This window comes from Cordyceps militaris, assembly GCF_000225605.1.
Source record: "Cordyceps militaris CM01 unplaced genomic scaffold CCM_S00009, whole genome shotgun sequence".
Lineage (NCBI taxonomy): Eukaryota > Fungi > Ascomycota > Sordariomycetes > Hypocreales > Cordycipitaceae > Cordyceps > Cordyceps militaris.
The window spans coordinates 446480-472455 of NW_006271977.1; the positions used below are offsets into that span (position 1 = coordinate 446480).

Sequence of the window (25976 nt, forward strand, 5' to 3'; positions counted from 1 at the left end):
ATGCTGGTGGTCGACGGGCGCGGCGTCGCCGCTTTACGGCGGAGCTCGGCCATGTACTTTTCAGGGCACGGGCTCAGGCTGGCGGATATGCTAGAAAAGGAGGATGCTGATTGACGGACGAGGAGGATAGGAGCTACTTGAGATGGGATAGATGGGATAGATGGGATAGATGGGATGAGACGTTGATGTCACAGAAAGTAGCGAGCCCGTGTCATTTGCATGAAATGGAAGTAGTTGTCCGTATCGGTGTGCATACGGAATCGCACCGTACGTATTCACACTGTGAGTCTGGTCGGCCAAAGCATAGCAGTACGCGAAGACGACGCCAGATGACGGCAATGCAAAACGCGTCAGGCCGAGTTTAAAATTCAGCGGCCGAAAAGGCATCCCTGAAGGAATGGCACAGGGGAAGCCCCTGCTAGTCCAGGCCCGGCAGCGAAGAACAGCATCGGGAGAGCAGAAAAGGCTGGCTGGCATGGCATGAGCATCAAGAGCCAAGGACAAGGCTTGCCAGGGGTCAAGGATGAAGGGGCTTAATAAAGCCACCGGGTGATGGTCAGATATCTTTCATAATTACGGAGTGATGAAGTTGGGATGCATAGGAGAGGATAGAGGATACGGGGTTGCGCATGCGTGGCTGCTGGATTGGGATTGTACCGAGGTGACGCAATGTTAAACATGACGCGAGATGATGGGGGGAGGCGAATCGGGCTGTAGAGCAAGACGCGTTGTACAAAGGTTGATGGAGGTGGTGGTGATGTGATTACCAAGTAGGTACAAGAAGCGCGGACCCTGGCACGGAGATGGGTGGGTGAGCTGAAGGCTGAAGAGGCGCTACCTAGGTACCTACCAGTCGATGGCGTGGAAGCTGTGAAGAAAGTGTTAGGAAGAAGGAAAGAAGGTTCCTGAGGGACGTGCTCAAGACTCAGGAGAGTCAAGCCGGGCACGTCCCTCTAGATTGCGGGAGGGCCATGTGGCCGAGATTGTTGGTTCGTAGGAAGAAGAGAGTGAAGAAGAGAGATGGAAGGGCAAGAAGAAGGCATTCTTTTTCATGACATGCTACAGGTCTACATGCCGAGGTACCTGGACGGATAGGTGCTGCTTGGAGTACATACGAGTACCTACTAACTATCTGCATTAGATGAACCGGGTATGTACATACCTGCGAAGCTCCCTACGGCAGTCCGAGGACCGTGTTTCAAAGTTGTGCATCGGAGACTTGGGAGTAGAGGTGGCTGATCCGGGGATATTCGTCTGGTATGTTGCAACTTGCATCTTGCAACTTGCAATATGTAGCAGAAGAGTAATAGTAGAGCTTGACAAGCATTTGTATTTGTTTTTTGATTGACTTTTTGCAACTTTCTGATGGAATGCGGCATGCACATCGGACCGTTGATCAGTGGTTCAGTGCAAATACCACTCGAGCACAGGTAGGTACCTAGTACTACCTACCTTATATAGGGTCCAAGGTATAGGTACATAGTAATTACAGGAATGTGTCGAGAGTGCCTACCAGGAATTACCTGCAGTGGGGTGTATATATGTACCAGTACCACCAACAGTAAACAGCTCTGACCAAGTGCCATGCGCCAACTAGTATTGTGGATCCATCAGCTCTCCCGTTTCCCGTCTTGCCCCTGAATTGTCGACCTCCAATTGCCAGCTAATACCAGAGTCTCATCGCCGTCGTTGATTCGTACTGACGGGTGGTGTTATTACCATTATTGCCAGCTAGTTAGTACTGCCACACTGCCAACGGGGTATTATCACTCGCTATTCATACTGACGGGCATTGATGTCCTTGCCCAGTTTTCCTGCGCGTCACCCGAAACCTCCACCCTCATCTGTCTCGCCCCTACCTTTTCTTCTTCTTTTGTCGTTTCTTTTTTTCTTCCTCGCCAAGTAGTCCGTATTACTCCGTATTACTTTGTAACTACTTTCCCTTGGATGTACCTGTCTTTTTTCCACCCCTTCTTTGACAGAGCACACCACCTTTCTCTACTCTCTGCGCCGACTCTTCGACCACATCTCCACCACCCCCCCCGTTGTGCGCTATCCAAAGCACCAAACGCACGTACTGCCTCTTTGACCTTTTTCATGCCCTTTTTTCCTTTTCCTTGAATTCGGCTCTGCTTCTTTTCGCCTCTCAAGCTAGAACTTGGGCCTTTTTTCCGCCTCATCGTCTCCCGTCCGTCTCGTGCCAGCGCCGCACCTGCCGAACCGACACCTCAGACACACACCCGACGACCCCTCCACGAGCCCCTTCTTTTTTTCTCCTCGTCGTCCGATCCGTCTGCCGCCAGCCTTTTTTCCTTTCGAGCTCTGAGCTGGTCCTTGAGCATTGTTTTTTAGCTTCCTGCTTCCATGAGTGCCCTGCGCAGCTTCATGCCCGCCCTGCTACTCAATTCTGCCACTTTCGTCCTTTGTCTGCCACGACCAACCAAATTCGATACCTGACGGCCCGCCCAACCCCTGTATCATTCGAGTGCCCCCAACCTGACGCTCACGGCCACATTGGTCAATTCTCTCCAATACACACAGATAGTGCGAGGCACCACAGCCGCCTCCATATCACACAGCCATGTCGCTCAACGGCCTCGACGACCCCAAGGTCGCAGACGCCTTCCAGACCGCTGGCGCCGAACCTGGAGGCTGGTACGTTCTCCTATCCATCATTTACCCCTTCCGACTGCCTGCCTTAGCTCACCATACCAATCGTCTAGGTTCCTGCTCAAATATACTCGCCGCGACGAAGTTGAAATCCTCGGCACTGGTGCTGGTGGCATTGCAGAGCTTCGTACCAGCATTGAAGGATACACCCAGGAGAGCCCATTGTACGGTTATATCAAATACAGGCGTCGCAATGTCGTGCTCAAATATCTCCCCGAGGACTCATCCCGCTTAATACAAGGTACGCGACTCCCATCGACCCCTTTCACCCTTTCCTGCCAAAGTCCCCGACCGCCTAACATAACCCCCAGCTCGTGTCGCCGTCCACTTCAATTTCGTCTGCGAGCGATTCTCCCCCTATGACACGATTTTCGAGATCGACTCTGCCACGGCCCTGACTGACACGAAGCTCTCCGCCGCCTGCTCCCTGCATACCGCCTCAGGCTCGACAGCTTCCTCTACCAGCTCCCGAAAGAAACGTCTGGTAGAGATTGCCGAGGAGGATGAGGACGACCAACCCGCCTCGAAGCGCAAGTCCGTCACGGCCGATGCCCTCCCTCCCAAGACGCCTGTCGATCCGAGCTGGAACCGGGATCCCGTTACTCTGAATGCTGATCTGGCCTCCTCGCCCGAGCAAAGTAAATTCTCCGCTCAAGATACCGCTGAGCCCCCCACCTTTGTTGGGGTCGACGAGCGTCCCTCGACATCAGATTCCTACGACCGCAGCCTATCTAGTTCGTCATCTTACCCCTATGGCAAACCCAAGGTCAAGCTTGGCCCCCGACCCTCTCTCGACGTCAATGTCCGTCCTCAGACGGCCGGAAATTTCAGACCCGTGTCTGCCATCCCCGCAGGATATAAGCTTTTTGGCAAGGGCGGCAAGAGAACCAAGAGTCGCGAGAGTAATATTCTCGTCTCTCCGCAAGAAGAAGTTCCCAGCATGGACTTCACCGTTGCTTCCGAACCCGACGACGCATCCAAAGAAAACACCGACCCGGCCCTTACCCTGTCCAACCCCGAAACCACCCTCAAGCCTACCAAGAAGATTTCGCCCGAAAAGGCACGACTCAAGAAGGCTATGCAATTGCGCGAGAAGAAGCGCCTCGCTGCCGAAAAGGCTGCCCAGGAAGAGGACGATGCTGCTGTTGCCACTGACACTGTAGAGGCCCAAGTGCAAGCCGAAGCTGCGGGAGATGCGCCCGCTGACAATGAGATTTTGGCTCAACCCGCTCTTGGCCACCCCACTGTTGAAACACCCGCAGATGAGGCAGTTGATCTCTATGTCGATGCAAATTCAACCGCATCACTCGCCGACCAGGTCTCCGAGGCAACCGCTACAGACTCTCATCCAGCAAGTCCGGGTTTGGCCGACTCGGAGACGGCCGACTCGACAAAAGCCTCATCCATTTCTGAAGGCACCGATGAGACCGTTGTTGAAAAAGAGGAAGCTGGTGAAACGACACCCCAACAGAAAGAAGCGGACGCTCTTGCCCAAGTCGCGGCACTGCCCGAAAAGGACCTAAGACACATGACGACACAGGACCACATCAAGGCCACCGAAGCCGCCCTCTTTGGTTCCTCAGACGTGGATACGGATGCTACCGAGGAACCAGTCGCTATCCCAGTGCCAGCCTTCTCGACCAACAACTCTGATTCTCCGCCTGTTGACAAGACCGCAGAACCATCCCCTGAAGAAGCCAAGGAGGAAGTAAAGGAGGCAGAGCAGCCCGCTGCTGATAAGCCTGCAGACCCGAGTCCCGCCGCCCAACCCTCTGCTCATGATCTTCTCGCCGCGACTCGTGCCGCCGCGGAGCCATGTATCGGAACTCCTTCTGTAAAGGTTACGCATAGCCCCCTTGCTACCCCCGCCCTCGCCACCTCTAACGAGGTTATAACTGTTGCTGCCGAGCCAGCCAAGGAAAATTTTGCAGAGTCGAAATCAGAGTCAGGCAACATTGCTGAGGTCAAGACTGAGCCCGCTGAGCCTGCTGAGCCCGCCGAGCCTGTTGCACCTGTCGCGCCTGTTGAGCCTGCTGAGCCTGTTGCGCCTGTCGCGCCTGCTAAGCCTGCTGAGCCTGCCAAGGAGAAACGCAAGGGTCTGGTTGAGCCGATCCAGACGACTGGAATTGACAACCAAGTCGGGGCAAACCGACCATCTACTACAGCTGCAGTGATTGCGGAGGAAGACACAAACCTGTCTATCACCGCAACGCCAGTTACCCCTGTAACACCCGAGGGTGGTCTCGCGGCGTTGCCTCCGTCCACGAGCACGACCCCGCAGCCCTTCGCTGTCAGAACCGTCTCGAACCCTGTACGTGGAAATCTGAAGCCGCCCTCTGATGTGAGCCAGTCGTCGGTCCGTTCTATGAGCTCTGGAGCCGCGTACCTTCACAAGATCAACCAGCAACAGACCAATGCAAACCTCTCGTCCAAGTCCAATGTTGGTTCCAGCATCTCGCAGCGCATCAAGGCTCTCGAGATGCTTTCTGCCAGCAGCGGCTCCGAGATCCGGCCCGTCAGCCGTGAGCGCCCCCAGTCGACCTTCTTTTCCGTCAAGAAGAGCGAGCCCCTACGTGCCCCATCAGTGGTTGAGCGCGCTTCTTCTCTGCGGATGACTGCTCCGCCTTCCCGTGATGGTTCTGATTCCTCACCCGAGACCAATCGGCCGCAACGCGGACGCTCGGGCTCCATTTCCAACAGACTCTCCATGTTCCAGCCTTCGCCTGACTCGACTCGTGGCGCGCCAGAATCCATTTCGGTGACGGCCAAGATCGTTCGCGACCCCGACCAGCACGTAAACGAGCCTCCTAGAGATGTACTTGGTTTCAACCCCCTGGATCTCAAGCAGTCGCCACTCTTTGTTAGCCACCAGAAGCCCACACAGGATTCCAACACCACCAGTATCGAACCCCCCATCGATTCTCTCAAGGACGAAGGACGCCGCTCTTCCGTCAACCTTGTTCGCACTCTAAGGAAGGACAAACGAACAATCTCGACAGAGCCTGTTCCTGCTGCCTCACCCCCACCTGCCAATGGGTCTTTCTCACCTCGCATGTCGTTTAGCAGCCGCCGATCAACTGGCAAGGAAAGCGAAGAAGCCCAGTCTCCCGATTCAAATGACACCCTCTCGGGCGGCGAAGACAAGTCAAACGATGGCAAACTATCGCGCGCCAGCCGCTTTATGCGCCGTCTCTCTAACCTCTCCGGCGCGCGCGGCAAGACGATCCTACCCCCCGCCATCAAGTCGCCGCTTGCGCATAATGAAGACCAGCGCCTTGAGGCGTCCCGCCCCTCCACTACCGGCACCTCGCCTTGGATCGTCTCTTACCTCGGTGACGTCAACGTGCAGTTTCCAGACAACCTGCTCTGGAAGCGCCGCAACCTGTGCATCGACTCGCAAGGTTTCCTTGTGCTCAGCGCGCTGCCCGCACCCAGTAGCCGCGCTGCCCAAGGCACCAAGCGCTACCACCTGAGCGAGTTCCGCCCACCATACTGCCCGGACGTCGAGGTCCAAGAGCTCCCTAATAGTGTTGTCCTCGACTTTGTTGAGGGAACCAGCCTGCAGCTTGCCTGCGAGGACCGTACCGGCCAGGTTAGCGTCCTCAACGACCTGTCGGATGCGCACTCGAAGCATGCCGCGCAGTTTGGACAATAATATGCCACTGGCGATTCCCATGTTCTAATCATGCACACAAACTCATGTTCTCTCCCGTTACCTTTTTTTCCCCATTTGTTGATATACCCTCTTCTTTTTTCACACTGATTTATTTCTTGATCTGCATACTGTTGACACTGACATCGAGCGGACTCTACATTTTTTTCTACTTTCTTATTTTGGATATAATATCTACACCATGTCATTATATATTCTTTCCCACGTTTTTATGAGAGGAGGACTTTTTGTTCGACCCCTTTCGTTCTCTTTTCTTCACACACTATGGCTGCTGGGGGCGTCACTCATTATTTCCCCCTGTTTTCTTTGCTGTCGTTTCTGCATGGGCTCGCATGTCCCCATCGTTTTTACTATGTTTTTTACTACCTTCTCTTGCCCAACTTGCACACAAAAAGGTGGTGGGAGAGAGACACGTTGGGTGTGTTAATAGTGTTGATGTTTGCGCTCAACCAAAATAGTTTTTGGAAACTTGCCAAGACATGGCCGTCTTGAGCAGAACAACTCAGTGCTGGAAGTGAAATAAATCAACACTTTTTGTCAAGTTTATCTCTTTGACGTGGGTGCTATTTTTCGAGCTGCGTCTTGGTCTTGTATAGGCTAAAATGTAGTGGGAGTGTTAAGCTATTGATTGGATTTGGTGATTTGAGTAAAGCCAGCTTTATTGAGTATAGTGGCTGGCTGAAAACTGTACTCGGCTCAGCAGGATGTATATATATATGTCTGATAAAGGTGAAACTTTTCCTGTTTCTTTTTCCATTCGCTCCTAGAATATCATTTGCCTCTCGTTGAAAAAAAAAAGCAACAACTCCAATACAACTCTCCGACATGAGAGCTACCAAAAAGCCCGTCATATCCCTCCCACACACAAAAAGCCATCAAAACCATCCCAAGTCCTTGTTTCTTTACTCCCGTAGTATGGCTAGCAATGCAGAAAAGGAAGGAAAAACAAATCAGTATAAAGATGTAGAAAATGAGAATAGAAAGAAAACGCTCATGTATATGTTCTTTTTCAAATTTTGTTTTTCGCTGGCTTTCAAAATCAGCAGAATTTGCGTTCTACAGCCCCCGGCCGGGCTACGTGCCGCCATTTTGCGCGGCGCTGCCGCCGGCGCCGGAGGTGGATTCCATGGTAAACTGCACCGGGTCCATGGCCATGTACTCGAGCAGGTCGAGGCCGCCGACGTTGACGCCCTCGGCCGTCATGGAGACGCCGCCGTCGCCCATGTTTTGGAAAAAGGCAGGGCCGGCAGGCAGGTACCACATTTCGTTGCCGGGGTTGTTCCACTCTTCAAAGAGCGTCACGTCCATGCCGCCGGTCGTTGCGGTACCGCCGCCGTGATCGAGGCCGGTGCCACCGCCGCCGGCGGGCGTGGCAGGGCCGGCCGACACGGGCGGGTGGTAGTGAAAGGCGCCGGTGCCGAGGTCGAACGGGGTCGCCGAGATGTTGTTGCCCTCCATGGTCGGGGACAGCGGGCGGCGCTGGCCATTGAGGCCGTCGCGGAGCTTCTGGGCGTGGCCGCCGGTGGTCCAGGTTTCGCCGGTATGCGTGCCGGCGGCGCCGTTCTCGGGCGCGGGGCTCTGCTCGCGGCCGGACAGCGGGCCGGTGGGCGCCTGGATGAAGCGGTTCCGGAGGCGGCTGGTGAGCGTCTCGAGCAGGTCGGCGAAGCGCAGGCCGAGGTGCACGTCGTCGACGACGCAGTTGCGGAGGGCCTCGACGGTGGCGTCCATGAGGTCGATGCTCATGCGCACGTCGGCGCGCGGGGCGCCGAGGGCAAACGTCTTGAGCAGAAACATGGCGCCGCTGATGATGCGGAAGTAGGTACGCACGGGCGCGTGCTTGAGGTAGCCGCCGGGCAGGAGACCGTCGACGACGGTGTGGAGCAGCTTGCGGCAGCCGTCGACGACCTCACGCACGTACTCTTGGTCCTGGACGGTGAAGCCGCCAAGCTGGCCGATGGGGAGCTTGCCGTACGTCATGAGGGTGGCGGGGGAGAGCGTGGACTGCTGCTGATGCGCGCTGTGGCCGTGGGAGGACGAGTTGTTGGAGACGGTCTGGGTGGCGTTGTTGGTGCAGCGCTCGACGACGGCCTGCAGCGAGAGCGAGTTGACGTAGATGCGGACGTACTCGTACTCGATGGTGAGGATGTAGCGAATGTACTGGGGCAGGCGGAACAGCTCAAACTCGCGGTACCAGTCCTTGAGCATGGGCCCGTACTCGCCGAGCAGCTGAACGTACTTGCCGCTCTGGATAATGTCGGTGGTGTGCTGGCGCGACTTGAAAAACTTTTCGTTGCCAATGTACATGGCGTTGCTGATGCCGGCCCAGCAGTGGATGATTTGATCGTCGAGCTCCAGGTCGGGCACGTAGTTGAACGTGTTGGAGAGGGAGTAGCTTGTCGACGGCGTGTTGCCGTCCGTGGGCAGGGGTCGTTTGCGCGCAACGGCGGGGTCGGCGCGGCGGAGGTGCTCGGGGGCCATGCTGGTCCAGCCGAGACGGCCGGCCAACTGCGAGGTGTAGATGAGGAGGAGCCGCTTGATGCGGTTGGCGCGTAGGCGATAGGCCTCGTCGCGGTATTCCGGGCGCGTGATGGCGTCGTCTTGGAGCATGGCGTCAATGTCGTCAAAGACGCCCAGCTCGTACGCAAGACCCATGGCTGTGCTGAGCAGCATCCAGCACATGCGATCGCTGCGCCAGGCGGGCTCGAGCCAGCTCTCAATGCGCTTTCCGCCAAAGTTGCCGCCTGCGGGGCGAGCCATCTCGTCCTCGGTGGCCATGAGCGGCGAAGACTCGGCCATGGGAATGACGAGCTCGTCTGTGGCCTCTTGGGGAGGAAAATGCAGGGCGCGAGGATGCCACTCGGTGAGGATGAGCAGCGACTCAATGGTTCCGAGTGTGCGCAGGCTCCCTTTGCGCAGGCCGCGCCAAGGCGCAGTGCTACTGGTCTCCTCGCTCAGCATAGCTGTGGTGGCGGAGCCTCCGGAGCCACAGAATCCGCCGCCAAAGGCCTCCTGGCCCCAAAGACAACGCTCGATCATGCCGCGGAGATAGGTCCAGAGCTGCTCGGGGATGGCATGTGAACGGCATTGGCCACCCGTGCCGGGAATCTGGCGATACCGGGACGCAATGGTCAGAAGGGTGACGGTGAGTATCGGTTCCTCCGCCAGGAGGGTGAGATGAGTGGCGGGGTTGCTAAATGTGGGTGGTGAGATGGGTGTGAGGGGAGAAAGGTATTTGTAGTAGCTGGTGGTGTTAGCGTGAGCAATAAGAGTGTAGCAGCAGGGGCGAGAATGAGACGTACTAGTCAATGTATTCAATGGCCTCTTGCGCGGTGAACCAACCGGCACGGACGAAGCGGAATCGGGACCATGCCTTGATCGCATCGGCGTAGGCGGGATGAGAGGCCAGGTCGGAGGAGTGGTGTTCGACTTGGGCGGGGCGGGCCGAGGCGGACGGTTGGCGGGGAAGTTCGCGGACGGACGACTGGCGTCTGTTATGAAGATTGAGAGGATTGGTATGGGAAGTAGAAGCGGCCGAGGTTGGCGCAGCAGCCCCAGAGGTGGAGACGATGCTACTATCGCGTCGGTGATTTGACGCGGGGCTACTGGGACGAGGCATGTTAGTGTTGCTACTTGGACAAGATTCAACGTAAGATAAGAACAGCTGGGGAAACAGACCCATCAGTAGCGGCCTTGTAGAGAAGGTCCAACGCGTCGTGGTGGCCGTAGACGGTCTGCCGCATGACAGACTGGGCCTCGAGGTTCTCGAGCGTCTGGGAGGCCTCATCATCGGAGTAGTCGCCGGTCCTCTTGTCGCGACGCCCGCCCTCGGGACGGCGCAGTGGTTGGCTACGCCAATTGGCAGCGGCGGTCGCGGGTGGGGGAGACTCGGCATAGGTCGTTCTGCGGTCGAAGCGCCCGGGGCTGGTAGTGGTGGTAGTGGTGGCAGTAGCGGTGGCCTGGACCTTGCGACGGCCGTTGCGGATAATGTACTCCTCGAGGTCGCTGCCGTCATCGTCCGTCTTGCGCTTGCGGCGGGTGGCGGAGAAGAAACACTCCTTGGACTCGCGGCGGCAGCGGACGCACGGGGGATCGTGCGGGTTGTCGACGCTGCCGAGATCACAGCGGACCTTGCGGCGACGGCAGGGGATGCAGGCCTGGTAGACGCGCTTGTGCTGGGGATTGCTTGCGGCCTCGTCCTGCGGCGTATCGTGGGTGGCCGACGAGGTGCCCTTTTGAGAGTCCGGGCCGGAAGACTGGTGGCCCGGGGTTGAATTCACGGCCGGGCTGGCGGCGGCGGCGGCGGCCGAGGCGGCTGCGTTGCTCGCGTACTGAGCCATGGTTGGTTTTGTCTTGGTCGTTTGCTTGAGCCGAGATGGAAGATGGGACGGGTAGCACAGGGTCAGCCTGCGCGCGGTCAAGAGCGGCAAGACTAACGAAAGAAAAAAAAACCCTAGGGCAGAATCGAATTGGCTTGTTGCCGCGGCGAGATCGGCAGCGGGCGGAAAAAGGAATCGTATTACAGAATCAAGAGGAAACGCCAGCAAGCGCGCGTATGCCGTGGTGAAGCGTGCACAGAGGTTGTTGCTGGGGGATAAAAAGATGGAGGTTGCGGCGGGGTGTCGCCTTGTCTCGGTATAAGGGAAAAAAAAAAGCTGTGGTACAGAAGGTCAAAAAATTGGTCCCTCCCTGGAGCACGGTCAGTTTAAAGATCAGATGGGGGCGGGGGGAGGAATTGATGACCCCGCGTGGGACGGAACAAATTGATAAGGTGAGACGACGAATAATGATCAGATTGGCATTCCCCCGAATATCTCGATTGAGGGAGTGAAGGAGTCAAAGAACTGCTATGCAGGGTCAGAGGATGCAGAAGGAAAAAAAGCCAATGGCCATTATTCGGTACACGGCAAAGGGGGGGGTGCGTTTGTCTGGTGGTGGGTGTCGGTAGCAGCAAAGGCTTCACTTCACGATGATTGTTTAGGTAGTCTGGCGTGCCCCAGCCCTTTTTTTCTGCTGATTCTGCACTAAATTCCCAGGTACGCCGCGTGCCCTGCGCAGCCACTACGGCCCTCTGGAACGCACTCCAAACACGGCGGGGTGGCCCTGCTCTCTTTTTTTTCTTTCTATTTTCCTGCAGCGAACCCCAGCCCATGCATTAACCACCCACCATTGACCAAGGCGTTCCTTCCCCTCCATATAAATCTCCACGCGAATCCGCAACCCTGGCGTCCTCGACCTCGCAACGTCTTGGACCTTTTTTTTCTCACCCAATTTCGTAATAACGCAACCTCGCACACCCCATCTTGGCGGTGGGAGGGGAAGAGCCTACAGTAACTAGCGCTGCAGGCCAGGTGTTTGTTTTTGCACTGACATGGCAGGTGGCGCGGCGCGCACGTCAATCTCGGCACCTGGCACCTGGCATCTGGAGCTGCCACCTGGCAGAACCTCGCAGCTGGCATAGAAGAAGTACTTTTGTTTTGACGATCCTCGGTTTGGTAATCCTTTTTTCCCTGGGCCGTTTTACTCCGTGCTACTACTCCGGACCTTCCGGGGGCCGTGATGCCGATTTGCACAACATCTTCTCAGTCAAAAGGTTCCATGATACGAGGCTACAATGTGTACATACATGAGTGCTAACTACCTAGTATAACAGGCCGCTCATAAATGGTGCGTGCAATCATACTAAATGAAAATCTGCATTAGATACGGAGAATTAATCAATTATACTTTTTTTATCCATCCTTCACCCTGGGTAGTAAGTAATGATCCCATTCACGCCCCCCTCCCCGTTGCCTCCAGATCCTTTCACCTGCTCATTGCAGCACAGCATGCCCCATCTTCCTCCACCTCGAATGTTCCCTGCAAAGACCAGAAGCTTCAGCAGCTTGTGGCGTTCCCATTACCCAACCGACTCCCGCACCAACCAATCACCAAGTGCCGCCCCCAGGTCCTTGTCTGGTCACGTTGACCCTGTAGATTTTTTCTTCCTTTCCCTTTGGGCACTTCAACATTCCGTCTATGTACAATATGTACTTGCAAAACCCACTCCTTGGCATGATGGACTCTTGCTTTGGATCTGACCCCCGTTGTTATAAATCATTAACGTCGCCCTATTATTGGCACATCAGCAACCAGCCACTTATACCACGTTCTCTCGCCCCTCCCCTCTTCCCTCACCACGGTCAATGGATACTCATCTTCACGGCATCCTCCACCTCTATGGCCTAATCGCAGCACGTCCGTAATAGAGTGGGCTTCTACAAAACGAGGCTGCAGCTGTCGTCTACACCCAGGATCGCTCCGTCGTGGCAAGCCCTGTTCCCAAAAGCTCAACCATTCGCACAGAAACGAAAAGCCAAAGCTCTCATTCGTAGAACCGGGCCTCATGCCCGGCGTGGCGTCTTGGTTGTCGTACCTCGCAGCCGTCCATCCGTATCCAGCTACGGGTCCAGCCTCGCCAGCACACTTGCCCCTGCTTCGTGTGCGTCTGTCAGAAAACAGTTCCCTCTACAGTTGAACTGCTGTGCTTGCTCTGCATGCACCGTGCCCCCCCCTCCACGCATGTGCGTGGAGGGTATGCCGCAAAAGCAAGTAACCCGGCCGAAAGTCCCTCGTCGTCAGTTTCTATATCGCACTGTCTTCTCGGTTCCGTGCCGGCAGCGCGAACCTACTAAGACCCCGATGTCCGCATGCCCTGCGTATATAGTACCAGGCCAGCCGGGGAGCAAGTCCCGCACGGAACCCGTCTTATGAGTCCCGTCAGGTATAGTCGCCGCTGTGCAACCATCCACATGGCACCGCGTGGTCGTCGGCGTGCTAGTGTTCCAATCAGCTGCAGCCATTTCAGTCAGCCGTGGTATCCAGACCTCAGAGGTCAGCAATGTGGTTGGTCTACGAGGCCCGGTCTTGAGGTGAGCAACGAGGCGCGTCCTGTGAGCTGCATGTGTGGTGAAGCAGCTGGTGATGCGCGCCGAACCGGTGCCGGGGATGCGGCTGGCGCCGTGTGCCCTCGATGAAGGCGGTACCGGTGCGATTGGTGGCAATATCCGTAGAACATCGCTCCAGCGGCTCAGTTTGCTGGAATATCGATAACCCTTTTAACGCGAGCATGTCCAGCGAGCACGCCCGGCTCTCTCATGGCCCTTGAACAGTATCCATCGCTTCGACGCTGGGAACGGGGTCTTTTGCAAAAAATCTACCGTCTCGTGCCCTGATGTGGCAACACCACCTGCAGATCGATACCGAGTGCATATGCACTTTACCACTTTACCACAGGGCGTCTTGGACTGAAGAGCACCTAAAAGAGTAGACCATCAATTTCATTACTTTCGCTCCTGTCCGGAAATCGAGATACACAAATACCAAAAGTACCCACGACGATACGTGTAAAAAAGCACCCCCTCCCACGATAAAGTCCGTACATACGGGCATCCAATGCTCAACATGCGTTCCACGTCCCTCAAATTAGATTGTACAAAGCCCGAGTGAGCCATGACAATAGCGAAATCTCAATTGCTCGCAGCCACTTCACAGTATCCGCCCCTTTGGATTGTACAAGTCCGTGAATAAAGGCAACATTTGAGAGTTGTGTTGCAATGTGCTCCTCTTTCTCTATTCGCTTTGGCGTTCTTTGGCGCTTCCATATGGATCCACGCCATGGCCAGGTTCGTGGGTCGTCTATTTATTCCAGGGCTGGTGGCTTGCTTCCCGCCCGGATCGATCGGACATCCATACATGTACTGGATGCATATAGATCGACGTGAGCCGCTTAAACAACCATACCCTTCTTAGACTATGCGCCGGTTAGTAAATTGCATCCGCCCATAGCCAGTGATATACGTACGAGATGGTCCCACAGCTTCGTGGTCAAAAGGTCAGGCATGGTATACAGGTCTATCGAGAACTCGCCGGCTTCATCCAAGTCATCCACTATTAGCACACCCAAATATCAACCAAAGGCCAGCTAAGCGACGCAAAGCACCGAGGCGGCAGAGACTCACCATCGATATCACTTCTTATGTAAGTGTTAGGCCCCTTGTGCTCATTGATGAGCTGGATGACGCGGAGCAGTTCCTCTTCCTCGAGCTTCTCGAGAGCCTCTGCAATCTTTTCATAGTCATACTTTTGGCCACTCTTCTTGCTACCAGTGAGGCCGCTCTTTTTCTTGGGACGGTCCTCGTCCGTGGGTAGGGGACCCGTCTCGCGCAAGCGCTCCTGCAGGGCCTGGGAGGGATTCTTGAATACGACGGTGTGGACGGACTCGTACTTGGTCTCGGCGAAGTTGAGGTCGTGAACGATGGGGGCGAGCTTGGTCTTTTCGGTGGTGTAGCAGTCGATGCCGATTTCAAACTCACCCCAACCTTCATTGGTACAGGCGAAGGGGGATTTGGTAAAGGCTGAGCGGGTCAGTGGCTGCTCTGCAGGCGAGCCGGCGTTGAGCATCGCCAGCACGTCGCGATCGGTACATACTTTGGACGGGGTTTTTAAAGGTAGGGTGCAAGTGGTAGACGACTTTGGTGAAGACGTCGCCGGGGTGCTCGTTGCCCTCGTCATCGAGAAGGAACAGACGAAGGGACCATTCTCTCATAGGAAATTCAACCATAGGAGAGGGCTTATCACTGCACGTTGGAAGCAAATGTAGATCCAGTTAGCGTCAATAGTAAGCGAAAAAGGCGTTCCCGGTGCCAAATGGAATACAACAGGCATCAGCAGCCGTCAATTGTTTCAGCAGTAGAAATCTCGCGACTGAGTTGCGGGTATCGGCAATGGAACGTACATGACACGCTGGTCGGCGACGATCTTGACTTTTCTCTGTTTATCGTTAGGACCGAGCACAAGCGGACGTTCAGGTTTAGGTGGTTGCGGTGGTTGAGGTGGTTGAGGGATCTTTTTGGGGCGAGGATTGGTGGAAGCTGCGCGGCCCTTGCGTGGTGCCATGATGGCACGACTTTGCCATAGACTAGCAGAGCGATATGAGGGTATGAAGCAAGTGATTGCGCGATGATTTAACTAGAGGAGATGTGCGATGTTGGGCGGAAAGAAAGGTCCTTCAACGGCAAACAGAGAGCAAACGGCGCTGTGGGTGATGCGTATCAAGGCCTGGCAGAAAGGCAGGGAGAGCTGCGCCGACGGGTAGAAAGAGTACGAAAAGGCTGCAAAAGGCTTCACGAAGGCCGAGGAGGTGATGTTTCCTTGATGATGTTTCCTTGATGAAAATGAATTCAAGCCACGAAGGAAAGATGCAGCGCAAGCTTGGTGGGTGATGGCATTCACTCACACAAGCAGTGTACAGCATGGTGAAGTGCGGTGGCGGCAACGACCCCTGGCAGCTGGCAGACGCGGAGTCTCGCCAGCTGGCGACGAGGCCGCCCAGCCAATGAAGGCGCATAGAAATTGCCAAGATGATGAACAGTGTGTACATGAGGATGGGGGATGAGGATGAAAGCCAAGCAACCCGGGGTGTAAACTCATTTGTGCGGCCACAGCAGGCGCGGCAAGGAAAAAAACACACACCACCAGGGCGGCGATGAGTGTGGTGCGACGCAGCAACGAAGCGTGTAATGAAAGGGGAGGGGAACGACGTAGAAGCAAAGGGCACTAATACCCAGACAAGGAGAAGGATGGATGAAGAAGAGAGGGTAATAGATGGTAACAGGAAAGAAAGGGAAAAAAGAGAATGACACTTACTTCCACCAACATGATTGCGTATGTGTGTGGTTAGATCTCACGGATATTAATTCAAAATTGGCCCAGGGAGTAAGGATGCGCTAGTTAATAGCGATGGGATGAAATAGAATATGAAAAGAGGAGCGCGGTGATACAGGAAAGATCTATCCAAGAAAAGAAGGTAGGGAAAAAGCAGAGGCGAAAAAGGAAGCCGGGGATTTTCGTTTTCGGCAAAGCAAGATTTCACAGTTGAGCAAGAGGGAGACGTGGTGGGCAAAAAAACAGGCCAAAGAGGGAGCGAAAAGCGGGCGAGAGAGGGAGAGAGGGAAGAGAGGGAGGCGAGAAAAAAAATTGGCCAGCATGAGGAAGAGGGGGGGGGAGCTTGGTTGACTCTAGGCTCTCATCAGGTACCCAGGCTAGTACCTGCCTGCTGCTGCCACTGCTCTGGTCGCCTGAAGCGCTGTAACAAGTACCTACCTGAAGTTACATGTATGCTGTTGTAGCTTCTCTTTTGTCGGAACAGCGGGCCAACCCGATACACAACAAGATATCGAGGTACCTTGCGCGTCTTTTGCTTCCTCTCTTTTCCCCCAGCTTATTCCAAAGCTTCCACACCATCAGCAAAAATATCGTTAAGCACAGAGCCTAATTACTAGGGACCAGGTATTCTCCCTTTGTCCTTGTTTGCTCCTTTTCCGCGCCAACCCAAGGCCCCCCAGGCATGTAACAAACCCACTTCCGGCCACCATGCCTCATCGCCCACTGGTCCTTTCCACACGCTTCCACAGCCTGTCGGTCGGTCGCTCCTTTGTCTGGGGCATTCAGGCTCTATGTTAAAGACCAAAATCTCCTTGTATATCCATCCTCATGATGCCTGCCCTTGGTACCATTTACAGGTTCGATTGTAATGGAGCTGCCAGTTTACCGCAACCAGAAGTCCCGCCTCAGCCGTATCACAACCTACCCTCGCCCACCCCGCCATCTCCCGTGTTCCTTCAGCGCAATACACCAGGACAATGGACCCCCAGCCCTTCAAAACACATCGGGCGCGAGCACAAGTGCATCAACCTGCTAAAGATCCAAGTAATAAGCGCCGATGCAAACCCGCAAGTACCGCGTCAACCCTAGGTACTTGCCGTATCAGCCCACCTCGCGTATTACCCCTCTACTTCGACTACTCCTACTCTGTAAACTTCAACTCCGTATGCTTCGTACAATCACGTCATGCGAACATTGTCTCTAACTATTTATTTATTCATGTGGTGATGTGACTTATGCGCTCAATGCTACATGCCCTCTTTTCCTCCCCCTATTCCCTGCGACTGAAATAGCTCCTGCGTCAAGCGTCCTTCATGTTGCTCAATTCTCGAGGCGTAGTCATTGTTGGGTATATCCACCACCGCCAATCCGGCGGCAGGACTGCTTGATGATGTGACTTGATGTGTTATAGGGGTACGTGATGCTGAGACACCATTCCAAAACTTGGCCATGGTCCCTCTCCGAGCTTCCGCTCACTTATATTGCCTTGCCTCGACTCTTAAGCCGCGGCCTCAGCCTCGGCCTGCTTGAACAGCTCCTCGTTCTCCTTCTGCGCCTTGAGGAACGCGTCCTTGAACTCGTTGGCATTGTCAGAGTTGGCGAAACGGATGGCCAGAGTGACCGCCTCAGGCTCGCCCTCGCTGACGTCGGCCGCGGCGTTCCAGACCCAGGACCGGTCAGAACCCACGTTGGGAGCGAGCTTCATGTCGGGCACAACTATATCCCGTCAGATACTGCATTTCTTTCTCACACCCCTCCTTTGACTTACTGTAATGGTTGGCACAGACCTTGAGCGTCTTGTCACGGCGCATGACCAGGCGCGTGCGGCCATTCTCCTTGTGCTTGAGCAGACGAACGTCGCCGGTACCACGCTCCTTCCACTCGTTCGACTCCTTGATGAAGCGGAAGAGTTTGGCGCGCATCTTGAAGAGCTGCTCCTCGGACTCCTCGTTGGTCTTGGTCTCAACCCTCTCCGTCAGCTTGATGACAGGCTCAAAGTGGACGTCCTCGCTCTCGGGAGCGACGTCCTCGCCCTCAGCCCTAGCGGCATCGCGCTGAGCCTTTGCGCTGCCAGAGTTGTCACCGCGGTCCTCGTCGTGATTTTTCTCCTTCTTGGCGCCACCGCCGAACATGGAGAAGACGGCAGAAGAGGTGACGGGCACATCCTCCTTGGGCTCGCTCCCGGCGGCGGTAAGCTCGGTCGCGGCAACCTCCGACCCAGCAGCGGGCTCGGCGGTAGATTCAGCAGTAGGCTCAGCAACGGCAGACTCGGTGACGGCTACCTCACTGGTGGCAGCATCGGTGGTCGTAGGCTCGGTCGCGGTAGTCTCGTCCGTGGTCTGGTGAAAATTGCGTTCTTAGCAAACCTGCCCGAATAACATAAAATTTCATAGCCGCACAACAACGTTTTTGCTCCATTCCTCTTTAAACAACGTTCAACAGCCGGACCGTTACACCGCCAAAATAGGAAAAAAAATGCAGCATTCACCCTCGTACCTGGAGAATCTCGAAAGGCTGGGTCTCCTCGACCCTGGGCTCGGTACCTGCTTCGGAAGACATGGTGATCGATGTGTGTGGTCGCTCGATAGAGGAAACGATACAAGAAAACTGTTGCAGAGGAGAAAAGATGGGAAAAAACGTTAGCCTCAAGTGCTCATCATTTACCTGCCCACCGCAACTTCCAGGCAGCGGTCTCTCGTAGTGCCTGAACGTTCTAGCGGCAGCGGCCAAAGAGGGGGGATGGTGGGAGCTTGTCGATGGAGGGGGAGGCGGGCCACGACCCAAGCCGTGACAGGCTGGCGTTGCGAGACATACTTGTAAGGATAAAAATGAGTTCAGGCACGGCCCTCGGTATGAAATACTGCTGCTTCTCGTATGGATCAAGACAAAAAGACTTGGGGATGATCCGAGTGGCAGATGAGAACTAGTCTTCTTCTTGTTGATGTAAATTACAAGTGCGGGCTAATGAAAAAAGAGCGACCATGGCCCCTCCTCCTTGCCCTTCCCTACTAAGTATGGCGGGGAGCACAAGCCCAACCAAGCCCTTGCCTTGCCACCAGCCCGAGGTACCCTTCCTAGTCCTCAGGGCGGAAAGATACATACTGCTTGATGCCCCGTTACGGACTTGTGACTTGTGCCACAGCCCAAAGAAAGTACCAGAGGGCGGCGACAACCGTACTACCTACCTACACGCATATCAGCCAATACTACGGGCATTTGCAGCTAGGGTCGCAACTTTCAAGTAAAACACGATGTGGTATTGTGCTTCCAAGTCAAATCTCTAAACGTTTCGCCATACCCCCACCGGCGCGACCAAATCTGTAAAGCTACATAAACGAAGTATCCCTGTGGCTCACCAATAACAAACAAAAAACACACAGCTGTCAAAATAAGCAACCAACTGGGTTAAGAAACCTCAAACTCCTGTGTTCCATGCGTAATAGCTCTCCGATTGTGTTGCCACAAACAGAGCAAAATCCAAAGCGATTGCGGCCTACACCCTACCAAACCTCCACAGCAAAGCTCTGAAGCGCGAGTGACTGACTTGGGCTTCCTAAGCCGTTGCCTGGGCCCTCGACTGGAGCTTTTGTAGAAGCTCCTTGGCTGCCGCCTTCTTGTGCTGTAGATATGCTTGCGCCATGCTAGCGTACACCTGATACTCATGGTCCTTGCCTTGGATCTTGAGCCACCACATGCGGGCTGACACCTGCGCATCCAATAATCCGAGTCGAAGCTGCGCTTGAGCGCTACGTACCGAATAAACGCACTTCAAGTACTTTTCTGGAATCTCAGTCTTTGAATGGAGGAGGTCGATAGCCTGTCGCCAAAGATGAGAGCCAGAATCGGAAAGAAGGCGACCAGTGCCACCAATATTCGCATTGATAAGCAGGTCCTGCGCTCTTTCAGTCCCAACTAGCCATGCATGAGCAAAGGATTCCGAGGCAGATCCGAGAACGCGTCTAGCTCCAGCTAGACAACGCTCCGCTTCATGTGCCGCGACAGGAACCAGCTCCGACAGATCTTGGGCCAGGCTCTTGGTCCTCTCAAAGGCATCGACTATAATTCCTTTGCCAAAGTGCACCTTGATAGCTTTTCGCGTCTTCGGACGACACTTGCTCCTGACGGAAAGATTGACGATGCCATACGCCTCTCGGCGGGGAAACTTGACAAGTATGCCGTCGTCCACGGAAGAGAGGGAAAATTCGAGCTCTTGCGTGCTTCTCAACACAGTGACATCAAGACAGTTATTTGCCATCCAGGCGTCTCTGATGTCTCTCGCAACGTGGATTAACACGTCGTTCTTGCCGTGAGGGGTAAACGAGACAGTTGGTTTCCGTGAGCGGAATAGGCCTTCATCTGATGGATCTTGAAGCGGGATCAGGGCAACTCCGGAAGTGGGGGAGCTGAGTTCCAAGTCCTGCTTCTGTGTCGAGGATGCCAAGAAGGGAGTTTGCATAATGGCGGATGCAATGCTAGATCCGGCTGACTGAGAGGCCGTCTCAGTCCCTCCGAGGAATGTCTGGGCGAGCAAAGCCACGGCGATGAGGGTCAGAAGCCCTGGCAGAACAGTAGATACGAACTGAGCGGTGAGATTTGATACACCATGAGTCCATAAAAGCAACCTGGTGAGAACGTTCTTCTTGGCAAGCTCATCCTGGGTACCGAAGTATCGGCTTGCCTCGGGTGTGAAAATTGAAGGCGTGCGTAGGCTATGGTCTGCATACTCCAGCGAAGCTTTGGAAGAGCTGTCGTCGTCGTCCGCATCCTCTTCAGCGATGGATTGGTGGGCGTGGAGATGGGCCAACAACTCTTGACCACTGAGATGATGCTCTTCGGTAGCATCGGCAACAGACTCTTCATCGCAGGTGTGTTCTGTGCCAGCAAGGCTGACAACATCATCTGGGCGATGGAAGTCGAGCGAGCCGACAGACTCGCTTATATTGTCCGTGTAATTGCCATCCTGAGACTCGGTATCAGTGCCTCCTATCAGCTCGTACGTGGACTCGGACAGGCCGGCATCCTCGACCGGGGAACTCGTTAAATGCATAATGTCCGGATCACTGCTAGAAATCCAGTGGGCGAGGCTTTGGTTGACCTGCGGCCTGGGAAATCGAAGGGTGGGTTCGGAGAAGGACAGTGGAGGCTCTTGGGTGTCTGAGTGCAACGGAGGTCTCGGCAGGGGAGAATATATTTGCGTGTCACGGCGAGTTTTGGAAGACGGTGAAGTCGACGGAATCTCGATATTCTGACGTCCCATAATGAAGCACACAGGTCAGCGGGGTCACGTCAGCGAAGTGCAGCCATGCAGAGGTGCATGGGCTTATACGACCATAGCAGCTGAAGGAGGAAAGCATGTGCGGGCAACACTAACCACCATGTAGAAAGCGCGATGGAAGTGGCGAGGAAGATAGTGCCACCGCTTTTAATTGTAGAGACGAAGCACAGAGTTCATCCAGAATATTGCGTGGTTGCGTTTGCGTTCACTGTGTGGCTGTTTGTAACCTGATGACCTGATGTTGCCTGATGGTGAATGTGGGGTTGACACTCGGAAGACGGAAAGGTGAGGGAGCAAGTCGGCTTCGACAAGTGGGTTACGTCCTTTCTTTGTGATATAGTGCAAATGGAAAAGGTCGAAAGGTGCGGTGCCCGGCCTGTGTTCGTTAAGACGCGGTGATATGCAGATGAGGCTGCGAACGTGGGTTGGGAGTTCCAGTGGCGATGCCAGCGCGAGCGTGAACTGGTCGGTGCGAGGGGTACTCGGACACAAAGGTGGATGAGCAGTGGTGCGAAGCGAAGCGAGAAGCTGACAGTACACTGATTCTCAAGTGCAGAATTAAAAAAGGAGCAAGATCAGGAAGAGGAGAGCACGACGAAGGAAGCGTTTCAGGCTGCATACGTACATTCACCTTGGAAGGTGGGATGGGAAGATGTTAACAGAGGCCCCAGGGAGCGATAGTGGGCGGCGCAGGCGATTTCACACTGTACCTAGGTACGGCAGGGGAGGGTGGCAAAGGCACAGCAAAGGCTGCCAACAAGTGCTAAGGCGAGGTACACAGAAATCGCACACACTGTACGGAACGTACACTCGCTCTCGCCCCGCCACTACGAGGCGCTACCATTCGCTGGCTCGCCAGTAGTGCGGATGAACCCCTCGCCTAGACACTGGCCACATGACGGGATGCATGGATAAGACTTGACCAGACTCTACTACAGAATAAGAGCTAGCAGGGCTCGAAACAGAGGGAATTGCGCTCGTTGCGTGAGGCCATTGTTGTGGCCGGACAGCGACCTCGGCGCAGGGACTTAAACAGGGTCCCTAGAGGAGGGTAAGCTGGACACGACAGAGGGACAAAAGTTCAGTACAACTATCTGCAAAAATATCCAGAACGGCAACTTTGTACTTGTAATTCTTATCACGACGTTATCTAGGTAGGTACCTACCCATCTACCTACCTAAGTCGTACTTTACCTACCAAGGTAGGTCTGGCCTTAGGTGATGACGTTTCGCGGCTTGTAGGGCAGCGCTGTCAGTGTTGTCACTGCCGCCTCACTGTGGGCCCAGAAGCGCTGCGGGGTACCTGTGTCGGGCCTCAGCCCCTCCAGTCTTGTCGAGGCCCTCGACGACGCCACCCAGGCCTGACTGAATGTTAGAGTTGAGTTAATGAGTTAAAGTGCCTTTGACAAGTGCCTTTGACAAGTGCCTTTGACAAGTGCCTTTGACAAGTGCCTTTGACACATCACGACTCGTCACGCGACATTGCCAGACCCGTCTCCTCTGCTAGATCAGAGCCAACGCATCAACTTTACAAATATGACGCGTATAGTTTAGTAGTGGATATCGACTTCATTTAATATTCTCGTTTCATCTTGAATGACTGCATTATCTAGCCATATCGCCAAAAGCTCGAACCAGACCAACACCACCTTGGTATAACAGGCAAAAGAAGAAAAAAAAAAGCAACGATGAGACACAATAAACTCCCAGGATATACATAATTCATCTGCACAACGAAATTCCATGCCGCCCATATTATGCGAGGATACAAAGCTCTGCAGCTCGTAGAGGAGATCCGTTGTTGTGACCGAAAAGACGGAAAAAAGAAAGTGGAAGCAATGTAAGTAAGAAGCGTCAGCACCGCTGATTTGCGCCTCTGGAATTCAAAGGGTCAAAGGGCAGTAGGTTGCCAAGTAGTTTGTCCAAAGGCCTGCCTTTGCTCGGATTGCGAAGAGGACGCCGTAGGCACAAGGGTATCTTTAGTATAGCATCATGGCGAACCGCAGACCAGTCTGCTCAGTGCCTGAGTCGATCAACGACACAGAATGACTTGAATCTGGTTTTCGAAATCGACATCAAGGATCTAGCAAAGAGACTATAGCTTAGAGTGCTCTATGCTGCTGGAGAATCCTCTTAAGAGACGCCGAGTCGAAGCTGTCGTCGTCGGGCATCATCTCGATGATACCGGTCAAGTTGGCCACAAGATCACCCTGATTGCGATAGGCCAGCAGCGAAGGCACAGCGGCCGGGTCAAATTCAATCTCATCGTAGTGAACCTTGACAAAATGTGTCGTCGGGTTGGCATGTACTAGGGGCACAAGGGCATCCTCAATTGTCGCGGATACCTCGCACTGCAGGTGAAGTCCAAGTTAGCGACCATGGCATAAGTGTACATGTAATTTCGAGTAGTGCAGATGCTTACCTCATGGTCACACACAAATACAACGACTGTCGTCTCACGGTTGACTTTTTCAATGGCGTCGAGATAGCCCATAGCATCGACCTCGTCTAAGCGGCCATAGATGCGCACGCTGGGGCTCGTCTTTCTCGTGCGCACGGCACGATTAGCAGCGCTCTCCAACTCCCGCCGGCGACTCTCACGCCACTCGCTCAGGAAGCTGTCTTCGTCGTTGTGGCTCTTGGCATCATCGTCCGTGTCGCTGTCGGATCGAGCACCGCCGGTGATGGTGACGCTATTGCCAGTAGTGGAGGTCATACCAGCAAACCCGAGGATGCTTCGGCGGGCGTTTCGGGCACGGTCAACCCACTTGGTCTTGCGCGCCGTCTCGTAGCTGCGAGCATCGGCAATGACACCCTTGACACCGGTGAAGCGGCCGCTGTCGAAGGAAGCAGGAGGGAGCTTGAGCTCCGAGGCAACAGTGGTGGTGCGCATGGCGGCGTCAATTTGTGTGTTGCGGTATGTCTCCTCCTCGCTGAGGTCCCGGTCAGACAGGTCAGTGTCGTGCTTGTCTTCGGGATGGGTTGTGGCTCGGGCAGTGTTATTAGACACCAGCTGATTGAATTCGTCTTGGGCGGCCGTGTTTGAAGACATATGGGAAGGAGAGAACAGCGGGCTCTCCGGGAAGAAGAGCCTGCGAGAGCCGGGAAGGCAGATATATATCAAGTGTCGGGGCAGCGATCAGGGTGTGCGGCTAGCCGAGTCGACCAAGGTAGATCCTGTGCTTGATGACGGAACACGGAAAAGTTGGAGCGGGGGGGGGGACGCAATTTGCGATGCGGCAGGTATGTCGAAAGCAACTGAGAAAGGCCCAGTGTGCAATAGAATGGTGAATGAGAGACGACGGTGAGTGGACGTTGATAGGACGTGCCGAAGGGAAAAAAAGTCACGAGTCGGCGCGCCGGCGCAGAATGAAGCTGAGGAAGCAGGGCACGGAACCGCGTTGAGGACGGAGGGGTGAGGAGCAGAGAGGAGGGGGAGGGGCGTGTGGCTTGGGCCTTGGGGCGTGCCGGCGTCTTTTTGTGCTGGAGGCGCGGTGGCGGTGGAAAGATGAGAGAAGAATGGAAGCTGCCCTAAGTAGTTAGGTCGTAAGGGAAGAAAAGAGCTGGTTACAGGAGAAAAGGAGGCATCGCGATGAATAAATAACTAGGTGGCTGGCCTTGTTGGTCTTGTTTGTAGTCGTTTGTGCTGTTTGTGGTCGTCGAAGCTGTAATTTGTAGCAGATGCACACACCGCGGCAAACGGCTTGTGCGACCCTGCGCCTCGCGTGAGCTTTGCAATGAATTGACTTGCGGGCAGAGAAGCCGTTGCAGTGGACTCGCCTGTGTCGCAGGGCTCCTGGGCCTCGGGGGCCTGCAAGTCGGCCGTCCGTCATCAGTGCAGTGCTGTAAGAAAGGGGTCGAGGGGCCAGGGGCGGGCTCGTGAAAGTCCACAGCGCCACAGCGCCACACAGCCTGCTAATTGCAAATCACGCCCACCGCCACACTGCTGACATGCACCACGACTCAAAATGTTTCAACCTGCCTCTCCAAATACCTTGGACACGCACAAACGCACTTGTCAACACAAAGCAGAAAGCAGCCCAAGTATCACCGGTCTGACAGGCATAATACAAAAAGCCAAGCCTTTGCGGCATCATCAAGCCTTGGCCCAATGACAGCGTGGTCCTGCAAGTCCGAAACAGCATTTCTTTGCCCAACGTTCCACTGACACGTTGTGCGTGCTGCTCTGGCTCCTCTAGAAATAGATCGGCAGTCCCGAGGGGTCGGCCGCACCGGATGCTCTGTGGTCTGCTCGTCGTCCGCTCGTCGAGGAATTTCACAAAACGACAGCATCATCCTGCTCTGCCATGCGCCCGCAGGGATGTCTTTGACCGGTTGGCCAGAGACATTGTAATGCCGCGGGTGACACCATCGCCGTCGTGGACTCGTGGCACAAGACCGTCGCTTCCAGCACTCAGGTCAATGCAACATCAAGTTGGCCCTTTTCGCGTGGTTTCTAGAAGCCTGCATACGGATGAATCACAGTTTACATGCTACGCGTTGGCCACGCAGCCATGTCTCGCCTTTGCTGTTAGCCGTCTTTGACGCACGCGCCAGTTCCATCGTATTACGAACAAAGCAAACAAAAAATTTCACAATCCAAGAATAGGTAGTATTATCAAGTGTCTGCTACTATCCAATGCCCTGGTCTTATTA

The 25976-nt window shown here is 54.8% G+C and overlaps 6 protein-coding genes across 6 annotated transcripts; 1 reads left to right on the top strand and 5 right to left on the bottom strand.

Moving 5' to 3' along the window:
• Window positions 1-1377: 1377 nt before the first annotated feature.
• CCM_09454 (GPI-anchored cell surface glycoprotein, putative) lies at window positions 1378-6325 on the top strand (the record flags this gene model as incomplete). The annotated part of the gene is made up of 6 exons (XM_006674588.1): window positions 1378-1430; window positions 1517-1533; window positions 1983-2047; window positions 2546-2655; window positions 2724-2911; window positions 2982-6325. 6 exons carry the CDS (start codon window positions 1378-1380, stop codon window positions 6323-6325), a joined length of 3777 nt encoding a protein of 1258 aa, XP_006674651.1.
• A 1092-nt stretch (window positions 6326-7417) lies between these two features.
• Window positions 7418-10680, bottom strand: CCM_09455 (C6 transcription factor, putative; the record flags this gene model as incomplete). Its single annotated transcript, XM_006674589.1, has 3 exons — window positions 7418-9641; window positions 9679-9942; window positions 10019-10680. 3 exons carry the CDS (start codon window positions 10678-10680, stop codon window positions 7418-7420), a joined length of 3150 nt encoding a protein of 1049 aa, XP_006674652.1.
• A 3271-nt stretch (window positions 10681-13951) lies between these two features.
• CCM_09456 (Ran-specific GTPase-activating protein 1, putative) lies at window positions 13952-16729 on the bottom strand (the record flags this gene model as incomplete). Its single annotated transcript, XM_006674590.1, has 10 exons — window positions 13952-14017; window positions 14075-14079; window positions 14123-14132; window positions 14184-14269; window positions 14341-14736; window positions 14810-14958; window positions 15117-15349; window positions 15402-15937; window positions 16484-16600; window positions 16660-16729. 10 exons carry the CDS (start codon window positions 16727-16729, stop codon window positions 13952-13954), a joined length of 1668 nt encoding a protein of 555 aa, XP_006674653.1.
• Window positions 16730-17543: 814 nt separating this feature from the next.
• Window positions 17544-18604, bottom strand: CCM_09457 (ran/spi1 binding protein; the record flags this gene model as incomplete). The annotated part of the gene is made up of 3 exons (XM_006674591.1): window positions 17544-17761; window positions 17814-18384; window positions 18542-18604. 3 exons carry the CDS (start codon window positions 18602-18604, stop codon window positions 17544-17546), a joined length of 852 nt encoding a protein of 283 aa, XP_006674654.1.
• Window positions 18605-19598: 994 nt separating this feature from the next.
• On the bottom strand, window positions 19599-21302 carry CCM_09458 (uncharacterized protein; the record flags this gene model as incomplete). The annotated part of the gene is made up of 1 exon (XM_006674592.1): window positions 19599-21302. The coding sequence occupies one exon, from the start codon at window positions 21300-21302 to the stop codon at window positions 19599-19601; it is 1704 nt and encodes a 567-aa protein (XP_006674655.1).
• Window positions 21303-23422: 2120 nt separating this feature from the next.
• On the bottom strand, window positions 23423-25616 carry CCM_09459 (phosducin; the record flags this gene model as incomplete). The annotated part of the gene is made up of 4 exons (XM_006674593.1): window positions 23423-23671; window positions 23743-24412; window positions 25010-25131; window positions 25392-25616. 4 exons carry the CDS (start codon window positions 25614-25616, stop codon window positions 23423-23425), a joined length of 1266 nt encoding a protein of 421 aa, XP_006674656.1.
• Window positions 25617-25976: the final 360 nt, after the last annotated feature.